This window comes from Sturnira hondurensis, unplaced genomic scaffold, assembly GCF_014824575.4.
Source record: "Sturnira hondurensis isolate 20B ecotype Veracruz unplaced genomic scaffold, ASM1482457v3 Scaffold0009178, whole genome shotgun sequence".
Classification (NCBI taxonomy): Eukaryota; Metazoa; Chordata; class Mammalia; order Chiroptera; family Phyllostomidae; genus Sturnira; species Sturnira hondurensis.
Window position 1 is genome coordinate 703,100 of NW_028081809.1, and position 15,880 is coordinate 718,979.

The 15,880-nt window shown below is 47.3% G+C and overlaps 1 protein-coding gene across 1 annotated transcript in view; it reads right to left on the bottom strand.

Moving 5' to 3' along the window:
• ACOXL (acyl-CoA oxidase like) overlaps positions 1-15,880 on the bottom strand; it is a 263,368-nt gene that overhangs the window by 76,405 nt on the left and 171,083 nt on the right. Inside the window, 1 exon segment of the mRNA XM_037056729.1 lies at positions 945-1,229. Within this exon segment, the coding sequence (XP_036912624.1) occupies positions 945-1,229 (285 nt within the window).

Consider the following 15,880-nt stretch of genomic DNA (forward strand, 5'->3'; position numbering starts at 1 on the left):
TTGTATTTCTCTTAGACTCTCCTCATTTTTTCTGATTCTCTTTTCCATTACCTCGTCTGTCTGGGAGATTCTTTCCACCTTGTCTTCGAGCTCGCTTATGCGGTCCTCCGCCTCATCAATCCTACTCTTCATACCTTCTACTGTGTTCTTCAATTCAGAAATTGTATTTTTCATTTCCTCTTGGCCTTTGCTGATGGCTTCTATTTCCTTTTTCATGCTGGTATAATTTGTGGAGAGTTCATTGTAGCTCCCCTGTAGTTTCTGGTAGTTCGTTGTAAGCTCTTTGAATTTCCTGATAACCAGTGCTTTGAATTCCACATCTGATAGTTGACTGGCCTCTATTTCATCTAACATTCTTTCTGTGGCTTCCTCCTTTTCTTTCATTTGGGGATTGTTTCTTTGTCTCCCCATTGTTTGTGCTGCTCTTCTCGTTGGCCTCAGCTTCTTAGATTGATCTGTTCTGGTACCCTGAGTTTATGGCGTGAACTTCCATGGAGGATACCTGTGGAATTCAGTGGTGCAGTCTCCTGTAGGTATCTTTGTCTTCTCTGCTCCCACTACTCCTCCGGTTGGTGTCCAGCGAGTCAAACCTTCTGGTCTCACTAACTGCAGCAGCCTGAGGGGCTGTTATTGTGGCTCTTCTCGCATCTTGGTACACTCAACTGGTCTTGCCAGTACCCCCCAAGATCCAGACTGGCGCCTCTTACCCGCGCCCTACTGAGAGCGAATTTTCTCCCAGGCTTCCCAGCCCTGGTCTGACCGGAGGGTGCGCACTCCCAGCCAGGCTTTCTTGTTCTCATAGGCTTGGGTGTGGACCTTTCCCTGTGTTGTGGCTGAATACACAGGGCAACTCACAATTCTCCCAAACCAACAGCAACAGCCTGACTCCCTGTGTTTCCCTGTCTGCGCCCGCTGAGTATGGGTGAAGCTGGCGACTGGCTCACTTCCAGGGGCCCAGCCAGCAGCTGGAGACTCCCCGAGATTGTTCGCCAGCTGGTGCAGGTCCTGCGCCATAGGGATCACCTGGGCGACTCTCAATTCCCCAAGCCGAAGGTTGGCGCAGACCCCGTCCCACCGGAAAAGCATGGGCGACTGGCTGTTCCCCAAGTAGACGGCGTGCTCGGGGCCCCTCGGGGGCGGGAAGGCGCACAGGACCGGCGGCTTATGGAGCCGGGGCCGGGAAGGCACGCAAGGTTTAAGGAGCAGGCGCCGGCGACGGCGTGGGATCGCTGGGGGGGGAGGGGGGGGCGGGAAGGTGCGCGCGACCGGTGGTTGACGAAACCGGGGGCCCTGAAGGCGCGCATGGTTGAAGGAGCAGGCGCCAGCGAAGGCTCGGGCCACTCGGGGCCGGAAAGGTGCGCGCGACTTGCAGCCGGTCAAGCCGAAGATCAATGCTTGACTCACAGTGCCTCCTAGTCTGTGCCAGCTGAGCAGGGATGCAGTTGGTCTGTGCCGCCTCGCTGCTGGGCGAGCATGGATGGAGCTGGTCTGTGCCCGCTGAGTAGGGATGGAGTTCACAACTGACCCACTTCTGGAGGCCCTGCCAGCAGCCCGAGACTCCCCGAGACTGCTCGAGGGCAGGCACGGGCCCCTTGAAGCAGGAAATGCTCTGGCAACTCTCAGTTCTCCCAAGCCAGCAACCTGACTCCACGGGTTATCGGAGCTTTCTGGTTTGCTTCTGAATGCTCACTCCTCTCTCTGCCACTACTGGCAGACTGATCTCTTATGGTGTTTTCCAATCTGTGCCCTGCCAGACGGGGGTGGTGCCGGTGACCAGTTCTCTCCCAGAGACGGTGTTGCCCACCCTCGGCTCTCAGAGACCTGGTTGGCCGGCCAGGGCCCTGGCTCGGCCTGTCAGGGGGCCCGCCACCGCCTCTGCACTGCTCTCTCGTACCTTGTTGATCTGCGGTCATCTCCTCTCCTCAACCTCTGGTCATTCAGTGTCCGCTACACTCTCTGGAGTCCTGCCTTCTTATATGCTGGGTCCCAGTTTGGCATCTGCTGTACTCTTCCACAGATCAGCCAGGTCCTTCTCCGGTGCGTGGAGAGAAGCAAAATCCTTTGTCCTACTCCGCCGCCATCTTCCCTCCCTCCTAAACATATCTTTTTAAATTACCTAGTAACAATTCTAGGAAAGGTTGTACTACATATGAAGAATATTATGAAACTCTGGAAGACATGAAATTAAAATCTTTGAGGAAGATCATTTTATAAATATGTTAATTTTATGAAAATCTATAGATTTAATATACTTTCAAAGAAAACTCCAACAGATTTTTTTAAAATTATGGCAAAATGTACCATTTTAACCATTTTCAGTGTGCAGTTCAGTGGCCGTAGCACGTTGTTGCATCACCTCCACCATCTCCACAACTTCCCATCCTCTCAAACTGAAACTCCAACCCCATCAAGCACTAACTCTTCATTCCTGCCTCTCCCAGGCCCTGGTAACCACCATCTACTTTCCCTCTCTCTCTCTCTCTTAAAAGATTTTATTTATTGGTACTTCCGCCAAGATGGAGGCATAGGTGGAAATACTGTGCCTTCTCCCACAACCAAGTTTGAATACAACAAAGGTTTGGAGAAACAAAGACACAACCAAAGGACAGAAAATTGAATTATACGGAAGTCCGACTACATCTAACCGTTCAACGGGGACGGTAAGAGGGGCGGAGCCAGCAGCGAGCAGGGTCGGGGAGGACAGGTCCCCGACCCAGGCGCGGAGGCAGCCCGGAACCAGTTGGGGTGTGGGGCAGACTGACCGAGGTCGCACATTCGTGCACAGTGAGACAGACCACGCAGGCCCCAGGGGGCGAGGGCTGACGGTGGTGGCACACTCGCGTGCAGTGGGACGAAACGCGTGGGCCCGGTGATGGCAGCAACTGAGGCACCAGTGAGGGCCGCAGTGGCGGCAGGTGGCAGACAGGATGCCATAGTCCCTCTTTGACCCCGCCCCCACATATAGCGTCACAACCCATTGACTGAGGTGCCCTGCTCTGGTGAACACTTTAGAGCTCTGATCCTGCTATGGAACAGGCATGAACAGCCCAAAAGATGGTGCAAGAACTCAAAGTCCCAGAGCCAATAACTCTAAGCGACCAACAGATTGCCAGCCTCTCAGAAGCACAATTCAAAACACTATTTATCAGGATGCTCACAGAACTGGTAGATTATAGTCACAAATTAGAGGAACATAGTCACAAATTAGAGGAACATATGAAGGCTAAACTAATTGAAATAAAGGGAAATGCACAGGAAACCAATAGTGATGGAAAGGAAACTGGGACTCAAATCAATGGAATGGACCAGAAGGAAGAACAAAACATCCCACCAGAAAGGAATGAAGAAATGAGAATTCAAAAAAATGAGGAGAGGCTTAGGAACCTCCAGGACATCTTTAAACATTCCAACATCCGGATTATAGGGGTACCAGAAGGGGGAAAGAAACAGCCACGAGTGGAAAACTTATTTGAACAAATAATAAAGGAGAACTTCCCCAGTCTGGCAAAGGAAATAGACTTCCAGGAAATCCAGGAAGCTCAGAGAGTGCCAAAGAAGTTGGACCCAAGAAGGAACACACCAAGGCACATCATAATTACATTAGCCAAGACCAAAATGAAGGAGAGAATCCTAGAAGCAGCAAGGGATAAGGGGACAGTCACCTACAAAGGAGTACCCATCAGACTGTCAGCGGATTTCTCAAAAGAGACCTTACAGGCAAGAAGGGGCTGGAAAGAAGTATTCCAAGTCATGAAATCCAAAGACCTACAGCCAAGATTGCTTTATCCAGCAAAACTTTCATTTAGAATGGAAGGACAGATAAAGTGCTTCTCAGATAAGGTCAAGTTCAAGGAGTTCATCATCACCAAGCCCTTATTATATGAAATGCTAAAGGGACTTATATAAGAAAAAGAAGATGAAAAATATGAACAGTGAAAGGACAGCAAACACACAGTTATTAACAACCACACCTAAAACAAAAGCAAACCAAGAGGACAGCTAGATCAGGAGTGGAACCATAGAAATGAAGAACACATGGAGGGTTAGCAACAGGGGAGTGGGAGGAGGAGAAGGGGGGAGAAGGTACAGAAAATAGCATAGACAGTAGGTAGAAAATAGATAGGGGGGAGGGCAAGAATAGTAGGGGAAATATAGAATCTAAAGAACTTGAGACACGTGGTTATAAACTAAGGGGGGGAGAATGGTGGGGGAGGGAGGGTGCGGGTGGAGGGGAATGAAGGGGGGGAATAGAACAACTGTAATGGTATAATCAATAAAATATATTAAAAAAAGATTTTATTTATTTATTTTTAGAGGGAGGGGGAGGGAGGGAGAGAAACATCGATCAATTTCCTTCGAGTGCCCCCAAGAGGGGACCTGGCCTGCATCCCAGGCGTGTGCCCCGACCAGGACTCAAACCAGTGACTGTTTGGTTTCTGGGACCATGCCCACCCACTGAGCCACACCAGCCAGGGCCCCGTCTACTCCCTGTCTGTATGAATCTGACCACTCTAGATATCTGATATAAGTGCAATCATACAATATTTGTCCTTTTGTGTCCATCAGCAAGAGTTTTTTTTAAAGAAACTTGGGTTTGTCAAACTGATTTCAAAACTTATATAAAAGTGCAAAAGACCCAGAATAGCCAATATAATTCTGAGTTATATTTCAGATACAGTAATATATCATATGTTATATAATAAATTACTATTATAAACCTAGTGTAACTGTAACAGTGTATTGTTGGACTAAAGATGCGCACACACACTAGGAACAAAATAGCCCAGATGCTCTCCCACATATGGAATTCACTCAAGCCCAGAGAGGCCATGCAGAGCCTGGGGACGGGCAGCCAACTCAGGAAGTGCTGCCAGGACAGCGGGCAGTCCCCAAGGGAGGAAAAATGAAACAGATCCCTTCCTCACACCACAGACAAAAATGTCTAAAGGAGTCAAGAATCCAACTGAAAGGATAAACTCTCAAACTTTAATATATATTTCATGGTCTAAAAGTAGACAAGGTGCAGAAAATGTGAATTTTAAAAGATAAATTCAATTATAATGTAAGAATTTATGTTAATCACGATAGAAAATATAAAGAAAATATAAGAGAAGCCACAAACTTGGAGAATATAACTGTAGCATCTATAAACACAGAGATCAAAGAAGTCCTAAAAATAAAAAAAGGAAAACTGATGAACATATGAGCAGGCGTTTCACATTAGAAGAAATGCAAATGGCAATAAACATGCAGAAGCTTGTTCAACTTTAACGGCAATAAATCAGTGAGAGGTCTTTCTCCTATGCTGTACCGACAAAATGAAGTCCAATAATGCCGAGTGTTGGTGAGGACACGTTTCACAGACTAGATGCTGCTGACAAGGCATAAATTGTACCATCACGTTAAAAACAGTTGGGCGCTGCCTGGCGAAGCTGAACACTGGCACTGCCCACAGCACAGTCCTTCGACTCCTCAGCAACATATATTGCTGAGGGGTGTTTCCAAACCACAGGTTGCAAATCCTTGATGAGTCATGAAATCAGTTTAAAAGACTGAGATAAAAGTTTTTAGAAATTAAAAAATATCAGACAGAATTATGAACAATAAGATAAGCATCGTTTCATGAAATGTGTCTGTTGGGTGGGGGTGCTCGATGGATATGTGGGTGTCGGTGTGATGTAGAATGTATTTCTTTCTCTCTGTCACAGCAACTAAATATGAAAGCTCTGTAGACACTTGCACACATTTCCCCTGAAAACATATACAAGATTTTTCATAAGAGTTTTATGTAAAGTATCAGACACACAGCCCGACTGCCCACTGGTACTGAGATGAGAACGCTAAGTAAATTGCGGTGTACACGCATGGTGGGATGGAATGAGCAAGAGAACGGCTCTCCGGTTACACATACTAGCGTGGGTGAATCTTAGAAACAAATACTGAGTGACAACAGGAAGCCACAGAATACCACGTACATGATGCCTTATTCATCAAGTTTAAAGTCAATACTAAAATATCCATAAAGGCAGCCAAAAGCATGGATACTGAAGCCAGACTATGTGGGTTCAAATCCTAGCTCCACCACTCATTAGCATGCCACCTTGGGCAACTTACTTAACCTCTGACCCTCAGTTTCCTCACCTGGGAAAGGAAACTAATGGCCTACCTCATGTGGTTTTTATAATTCAAACCTGTAAAGTGCTTGGAACAGTGAACAGTCAAGAAAGAAGGAACACAAGCAGAAAGAACAGAATGAGCATGGTTACAGTTCTTAAGTTGGGGAGTGGGTGTGCGAGTGTTAATCTCAAATATTCGTGTATTTTTGTACATATATCTAATATTAAACCTTTCAAATGAGTGAGCTGCACCATGACAAGGCTCTGTGCTCTCAGGCTCAAGAACAAGCTGCTGAGGGGGAGGAATGGCGACAGCCCAAGCAGTCGTGCCTGGGTCTGAGCTCCTCCCCCTGGAGACCCAGCCCAGCTGTGGAGCAGGCTGACAGTCCGCCCTTCTTCACACCGCTTGGTGCACTGAGCTAGCGGTTCCCGTACCACAGCCTATGCGCAGTTTATCATTTGTCCGTCATTTGTCAAATATGTAAAAAAATGCCAGTGTCTTCACATGCTGCAGCAAGATGAGTTCTAGTTGCTTCTAGGAAACTCCTTGAAAGGGACTAAACATTAAGGGCCCTGGAAGGATGAGGGGCCCCCTCTCACCCACAGGAAGTGAGTGGTGATCACCATCCACTCTCCATCCCTCCCAAAGTGGCAAATAAGCAAACAACGTGCAGCGCCCTCTCCTCCTTAAGACACCAGCCTTTGGTGCTGACACCAGTACCACTTATTTCAGCCGACACTTCAGATAAAACCAAATATCTGTCTCTGGACCAGACAGACGTTCAGTCTGTTTTCTCCTTTTGCCACTGATAGTCTATGGCTGATTGGGCCTTGGGAGGAAAGCATTAAAATATAAATCTAAAACCATCTCCGTCAATCTCCCCCCTCATTGACTTCAAAGTTAGGATTTGGGCCGAAAATACTGCCTGATTTTCCAGGTTTGTCAAAGATGTCTGTGGCTGGCTTGAGGTGGAGCTAGGCCCAGCTGATGGCAACAGCTTCTAGACACGTCAGAGACCCCACCTCGGGCCAACCTGCCCGCGCGCCTCCAGCCACCTGCTGTGGTGGGAGGGGCCCAGGCGAAACCAGTGAGGATGTCAATGGGCGACCCAGCTCAAACGACTGACCACGGAACCACGAGCTAACAACCGCATGTTGTATTAAACAACTAAATTTGGGGGCCATTTACTACACAGCAACAAATGGCCGATTTATTCCCCTACAAAACCAACTTGCGAATATTTCTCTCTTGGTTTCTTTTATTTCATGTTTTGTATAGAGATGCTATAAAATGTATAATGCTTTTGATCAGCATGGCATTTTTGGTTCACACTGCTGTTTCAGATTCTCTCTGTTTAATGGCTATATAATATCTTTTGTTTGGAAAAAACCATAGGTAATGAAACCTTTCTATTTAGTTAGATATTTAGGTTGTTTCCAGTTTTATTGTGTCACTAATAACCTTGATGTTGATACATTCAGACAAAGGGCCCTGCCCTCTTCTGCTTACTACCTAAGGATAAATCCATGAATCGAAGGAGAGGTTTGCACAAAGGCGCCCTGCCTCTACGAGGGATGCCAGGAACTCCCTGAGGCCCATGTGCCCGGGGAAGCTTTACTGGCAGCGGCGGGCAGAGCTGGGTGTGCAACTCACAGGACAGTGTCACATCCAGTGTCCTGTCGGATGCCACATGGTCAAGCACAAGCAGCAGACGGTCAGCGCAGAGGCTCCCTCAGTTACACCAAAGCTCTCAGGTTCTCCTCACCCCAGGCCGATGGGAGGAGGCCACTCCCCATGCCCTTGAAGTCAGAGGTGGCCACAGGACTCATTCTAGGCCAGTGACGCGCAGGCTGGTGTGACGTTCCCACTGTGACTGGTCCATGACTCTAGGTTTCAGTCTGTATCAGAGGCTGCCACACTGATTCCATGTATAGGGGTGGCATGGATAGATCTTGTGATGTTGTTAGGTTTATTATACATTCCTTTTGTTTTTTTTAAGTACTGTCTGGAATCCTTAAAATTATGCCTCTAGATAAGTTATATCATTTCAAGATAATGAAGGGGATGTCACGAAATATTTTTATAAAAAAGAGGGCGTTAGATCCCCTAAGTTTAAGAATCACTGTGTTAAGGGGTCAAAGGACATGAACATTTTTGTGGCCACTGCCATACAGAACAAGTGTGAAAATCCACGCACTTCCAGTAGAGGAATCATGGGGAGAAACTGACTAACTTGAACTAGAATTTAAGTGAAAATGATACAGCAATCCAGTTTCCTTTCACTGACACATCACTAGGAGGAACATTTACATTCTTTGTTCTAATTTATTACGTTTATGACAGTTATAACTCTACCTCCCTCTTGTTACAATGTCATCCCAAGAATTAAAATTTGCCTTCACTTTTCCTCGAGACCTTTCTTTACCCCAGCACTTGCTACCCGATGACACAGAGCACAGCCCCTTGGCTGTTGGCCCCACTTTCTACTGCTCGGAAGGGGAGACCTGGGAGGGCGGGTCTGTCTGTCCATGTGTGCCCTCAAATGCTGCGTGGCACCGAGCTGGGAGCTGAGGAATCCTTGAATGAGAAGAATAAGCAGATCCGCTTTCTGTCCAATTATCTGGTCCAATCTGTTCAACTCCTTAATCACTTCCTTCCACTTCTGTCACTACTTCCTTCTTTCCTGTTTAAGTGACCAAAACTGGACAAATGAATTCATTCTCACGAGAACTAAAATTAGAATGACATAATCATTCAGTTCAGGTGCTAAACGTAACAGAAAAAAATAGATAATTGGACTCTGGGCTGATATCCCAAAGCAGATTTTTTTGCTCCTTTTTTCTTTCCTGTTTGCTACTTGCTTTTGACATCTTTCCTCCTTTTCTAGGTCAGGAGACAAGAAAGCATGATTTTAAAAATGAGTTTATTTTCTGCTGCTGATGCCCCCTTGGTGAAAGATTAAATGATTGAAGCCATCAGCTACCATGGGGTTTGGGCATTGCAGTTTCTAGATCGAACACGGTATTTGATAAATGACCAGGGCACGGCAAAGATAGATCAGTCACCTTCTCAAATGAGTGTGCGATGATGCTGAGCTTGTTTCACTGGCAGATGTGATCCTGAACACACTGTAAGGTGTATGTGTGATACACTGTGTGTGTGCGCACTCACGCACACAACACATATACTGTATACTGATGCCAATTATACTACATACTAATATGCTACATACGCAAATGTACATACATGTTTAACTTTCTATTTTAAAATAATTACAGACCCATAAAAAGTTTTTAAAAATTGAAATTGCACAGAGAGGTGGGCTTTTTTGTCCAGTCATCACCCAGATACTCCCAAAAGTGCTGTTTTACATAACAATACTCTCAAAACCAGGAAATTCAGTAAAATTTTTATGCACTGAATGTTCTCATTGTAGTGGAAATATCATTGTTTAAAAATGAACTCAGAAGTATGAATATTATTTTTTTGCAATACAAGTAATTGCACCCTTAGCAAAATCTGAGATTTTAGATACTTACACCAGATTTTCCGAAAATGACATGTACTGTTCTTTCTTCCTCGTGGCTGAACGAGGTTGTTTTCGTGGCTGAACTGTTCTCCAGCTCCGCATGTGGACTCGCTTCATCTTCCTCTGCGCACTTGATGAATCCCCGGTGACAGTCTCGCTGCACCTGTTCACCAGCCCTTTCTCCGGAGAACTCTAGAGACTGAGCAGTCAGAACAGCTACATTCCTCCCTTTTGAGAAAGATCCACCTGCAGGTGGAATCAAGCTAATCTATGACCAACACTTGGAAACTCTGAGTCTAAGCAGTTGTGCAAAAGAATGACATCATAAACATGCATTCATAATGAATATCATATGTATCAGGCAACACCATTAGGTAACACCAGTAAAAGTTTTTAGGTCAAATGGCTTTTCAAGGCATCTTTAAGCAACTAAAATTTCTACTCATGAAGTATCTCACTGATTTATGCCAGGTTCTATGAAACTTGGATTGAAAGTCTACAAAGTAGGATGTAGTGCCAAGGCAGAGACACTTAGACCGAATTAGGATAAAAAACAGGTGTCTGAGGAAAAGCTGCCCAGACGTCACCTACTCTGTAAGAAGGATCAACCAGGCAGCAGGGATGCGTCAGGTTTGTGCCACGTAGGGCAATGCAGTCACCCCACCTGACAGTACTTATAGCACTGGGGCTCCAAACCACATCCTAGCAAGACTGGCTGTGAATGTTGGGGACCAGCACAAAACAAAAATGTTTGAAAGCTACTGAGGATTTTGAGATGGTGAGAGCAGAGAACTAAACCAATCAGGGTCCCTCTGAGCATGAAGTCCTATACGACTGTCCAGCTTTCACCCCAGGAAGTTGACCCTGGCCCCCAGGGTCCCAGTAGGACCACCAGTAGGACAAATGTACCTGCATGTCCTGCATTTTTATTGCACTACATCTGGCCACCCGGGTCCCCGAGGGTAGCCCAAGTGTGGCCAAGGGTGTACGGTTGAAGAAATCAAGTGGACATGATTCACCACCAAGCGTTCTAACTTTTCACCTCTATTAGATGCTAAACAACACACCAAAATAAGATTTCTTTGAGGAGAATTTTTAAAGATTGCCTGACTAGAAGAAGTCAATGAAATAGAGAGAGGAGGGGTTGGCAGGGGAGGGGAGAAACAGGAGAGGGAGGAGGGGAGGGAAGAAGAGCTGAGGAGAAAGAACCACTTGAACCCAGCACATGCACACCACACACAGCGCTCTGAGTAACGGCTGGGCCCCAAACACGAATCTGAATTTTATTTAGGAGGATGGACGTATCCAAAGTGTTGATTTAAGTCTAAGTCCGGCAACAATTCATGCAGAGGAGCTGACGAGTGGTTAGTTGTTTGTTTGCTTAGTTAAATCTGGATCAAATTTCATCTGTTTTCCCAATGTCTCTTTCCAGCAGAAAATAAAGTGCATCTTTGTGTTTCCCTTCATTCTACCCACATTCATGGAGCACCTATTTAAGGCATCTGCTTTCTGCATGGAGTATAGTGTGGATTAAAAAGGCAACTAAGAAACCTCTGTGCCTGTGGGGCTTCCAGTCTGGCAGGAGGGATCAGCACAGGCACAGAACTCAGGGGGCATCTGTCAGAACCTGACACAGCAGGTCAAAACAGGTCCTCCTTCTATGATGATAAGGGAGGAGAGGCTTCTCCCTCTCCCTTCCTCCCCCTCCATATTTGCTCACCGATCTGTCCCAAAAAATATTTTTGCCCCACCAGGAGGCTGCCATTCCATGCACCTGGCCCACACAGAATCAGGCATCCTCCTGACATAGATGTGGCGGCTCTCACCCTGGGCTGCTGGGACCCGGGCTCACATAGCCCCCTACCCGGGCCTCACTCTCCTTCCAAGATTCCACTCAACCTTCCGCTCCGGCGCTGGGCACAGCCCTGCTGCTTTCTGCGTCCACAAAGACCTTGCTTCTGGAAACACTGCCTACGGCTCTGTAAGGAAAGCCCCTCACATGGTCCAGGCTAAACCAGGCCCCTTATACCACATGAACCCACTATGCATTTACTGAGCACCTACTGTGTGTCCTGCATGACACTAACAACAGGTGAAGGATGCTGAGTTTTTCATTAAGTGTATAGGTATGCCTCGAAGATTCTGCAGGTTTGGTTCCAGACCACCATAATAAAGTGAGTTTTGTGATAAAGTGAGTTATATTCTTTTTGCTGGGGTCGGGGGATGATGGGTCTCACCTTCAACTTGTAAAAAATGCAACATCTGAGAAGTATAATAAAATGAAGCACAGTAAAACAAGTTGTGTCTGTGCCAATAACTGTGATTAACACTTTGCATCCCTCACTTAACCCTCATGACATCCAGACAGAGTTTGGGTTATCACCCCATTTAGAGATGGGGCAGGGGGGCCTCAGAGAGACAAGAAACTTGCCCAGTATGTTCATGCCAGAGTAGGGACTGGACCCCAGCACCCGGAAATCAGACTATCGGGTCACACAGACCCCAGAGCTGTATTCGGTGTGCAGGAATGAGGTGGTGAACACAGCGATCAAGGAGCTTGGAATCAAATGGAGAAGGAACAGCAGGAATCACACAGCCCTGCACAGTGCAGGGAGCGCAGGGAGCGCAGCAGGGAGCGAGAACCTGAGGCTAAGTTTCACTCAGTCACTTGAAGGACCCTGGCCTTGAGCCCTCGTGCCCTGGCCTCAGGGTGTCCTCACTCCAGAGCCCCTCCCTCCTTTGCAGTGATGGCTCTGACTTTGGCCCCAAAGACTAACATCTGGACAGCCAAGTCCCAGGAATGCACTTGCCTGCAGGAGGTGAGCCAGCCAGGGCAGGAGGACTGCCACCTCCAAGTGCCAGGCTCAGTGCTCACCAACTCCGCAACACGTTTTCAACCTCTCTTGGCCCCTTCCCTTTTAAACAAAATCATGTGCTCCCCTCCTCCCCCAAAACTGGAATTTCTGTGACATCTGAAGCCATGTTCCCTTGGGCAAAAGTTAGTGGGAGGAATGGCAGCCTCTAAAGGCAGGGGCCTGTGTTTGCCTCAGTCCCCTCCTCACCACACCCCCAGATTTCAGGAGCCTGCTGCCCTTGTGCTGGTTTCTGCCAGGCCCTGAAGCCCACTGATTTGGACACCTCTGGTCCAGGGATCCCATGCAGCTGGTGTCAGACTCTAGGAGTGAGGTCCCGATCCTCATCTCCACCCTCTCCCTGCTTCCCACTTTGATGGATAAGCCATCTGTGACTGGGGGAACTCACCTGAAAGGGTGGGGACAACCTCAGAGCACTCCTGCCCTATGGAACAGCAGCCGGCTGGCTGGCTGCTCCTAGCTGCCATGCCCCACACTCCACACAGACTTCTCTTCCTGGCCCACACCTTCTCTCTCTAGAGGTGGACAATGCCTGTTCTCATGCCCAGCTCCCGAGCAGCTAGGACATTGGCAGAGAGCGCAGTTCTGGCCCTTGGGACCTGGAGGAATCTGACTGAGACTCTGGGGAAGGGTTTCCTGTGAGGTGCTCATGAGGCACCCAGGAACTGTGTTGATGTTGTTGAGTTGAATATGGGAAAGGGGCTGGGACTGAGAGGGCAGACAGCCCCTGAGCCAGGCATAGGGGATGCTACATACTCTTACGGTTCTTGTGATTCTACAGCCACTGTGTTTGTCCTGAGTGGTGACCTCACCAGCAACTCGGTCCAAGCTGAGCTCGAAGCATGTTCATCCACTTTCCGAAACACAGGTCCTCTGCTGCTGGTGGACCGGGTTTCCCTCCCAGCTCCCCGCCTCTCCTTATTACAGAAGTTTCCATGCCACTTTTAAAGCTCAAGTCCTAACAACAATAACAACAAAATGTCTAGTGTCATTGGAATAGATAGGATTGTGCAAAATAAAGGGCATTGGGCAGAATGCTAAAAACGGGAAACCATATAAAGTTTTCTATAGCAGGGGTCCCCAGCCTCCAGGCCAGGTACCAGTCCAGGCCTGTCAGGACCCAGGCCGAGCAGCAGGAGGTGAGGCTGAATGTAATGTACTGCAGTCATCCTGAAACCAGCCACCCCACCCACGGTCTGTGGAAAGATTGTCTTCTATGAAACCAGTCCCTGGTGCCAAAAAGGTTGGGGACCGCTGTTCTGTAACTACCTACTGTACAAACCCCTTCAAAGGGAAAAAAATTCTCCTTAACCCCCAATGTTGACTTAAGTTGTTTCAAATTATAATGTTACTTAAACACGTGCAAACATAAAACTAGATATAAACACCATATGTTTATATCTCTTGTTCAACTATAAACTATGAAATCGAATACAAGCAAAGCTACAAAACCAAGAGTCAAACCGATGGCCCTAATAACATGTGGCAGATGTGGCTCCTTTGTGGGCTCTGCCCAGGCCTCTGAGGGCTGGGGGAGGGGCCCTTCTCCTCTGGCCTCTGCAACCTCCCACTCAGCCTCACACCGTACCATCCCTCGGCCTTCACCTGGCACACACACATCATTTTATTCATAGAAAACCTGTATCTCTTCTTTCCTGGCTGGCTCCTGGTGACCAAGGGGCTATTAGCTGGGGGTATTATATGTAAGCTCCAGGGTTTATATATAACAGACACCAGAGATGGAAGCACACAGCAGCCTCAGGTTGTGTGGTTGGTATCCAGATAACATGCACAACTCACTTAGACGACGCCTCTTTGGTTGATCATCAACATTAAAACAACGCATTCCTGTAAAGAACTCTAGATTCCAATTTGGAAGACAGTGCCCAAATCCATCTTGCTGCACAGGAGCTGCCGTCACCAGGGGTGATTCTGGGTCTGAATCCCCACCTGTTGTTGGTCTTGGGGGCAGATCCTTGAAACCTTCTGGTCCTAGTTGTGCTGGGTCAGGCAGTCCTCAGCCTGCTGGTGATTCTCTCTCTCTGGAGAGGGGAACACTGATCTTTCCCGTAAGGGGAGCCATCATTCATACCCATCACCCCTTACCGCTGCCCTTCGACCCTCCCTTGGCCGTCGGATCTCAGGCTTCTCAGCGCTGATGCACCACGGAGCTGCAACAGAATTCGCCCAACCTCCCTCTGATCTCAGGGCAATCTACACTGTCCCCTCGCAGGCCTTTTGACATCTCCATGTGCTGATCACTGGGGCTCACCTACAGCTGGGAGGTTAGGGCCCCAGTGAAAACATTCCTTCAGGTTTACTTACCCTTCAGGATAAGAGAGAGTCCAGGTTCTCCCGCTGAGGTCCAATCCTCACCCTCCACCACACCCCATTCTAGCACCCGGGTCCTGCTCATCTAGGAGAAGAATTTGGAATTTTTCCCCATAGTTTGTGGGTGGGGGAAACTTTCTTTATCATTTATTCATTCTCTTCCTTCCCTCAGCATTTACATTTATTTTTTTAAATTTTATAGTAATAATAAAATTGTTATTCTATTATGGTTGCCTCAATTTCCTCCCCTTTGCTCTCCTCCACCTAGCCCTTCCCCCACTCCCACACTTAATTCCTACACTGTTCTCTGTGTCCATGGGTCATTCACATGTTTTTTGACTGAACACTTTCCCTCTTTCCAGCTTTATCCCCCTCTCCACCAGCAGCTGTCCGTCTGTTCCATGTTTCTGTGTCTCTGGTTCTATCTTGCTGGTTAGTTTACTTTGCTCATTAGATTCCTCTTATAAGTGAGATCATATGGTGTTCGTCTTTCACAAACTGGCTTATTTCACTTAGCGCATAATAGTCTCCAGTTCCAAACATGTGGTAGCAAAAGGTAGGAGCTCCTTCTTACTTTCTCCTTTGTAGTACTCCATTTGTAAATGTCCCATGGTTTTTTGATCCCCTCATCTATTGTTGACCACTTGGGCTGTTTTCAGCACCTGACTATTCATGCTGCTATGAACACTGGGGTGCACAGGTTCTTTTGGATTGGTGTTTTGGGATCCTTAGGGTATATTCCCAGCAGTGGAATGGCTGGGTCCAAAGCAGCTCCATTTTTAATTTTTTGAGGAAATTCTATACTGTTTTCCACAGTGGCTGCACCAGTCTGCATTCCCACCAACAGTGCACACTATTATTCCCTTTTCTCTACATCCTTGCCAGCACTTGTTGTTTACTGATTGATTAATGACGGCCACTCAGAAAGGTGTGCAGTGAAATCTCATTGTGGTTTTAATTTGCGTCTATGGGCCAATGTATGTCCTCTTTGGGGAAGTGTCTATTTTAATGTCTATGGGCTAATGTATGT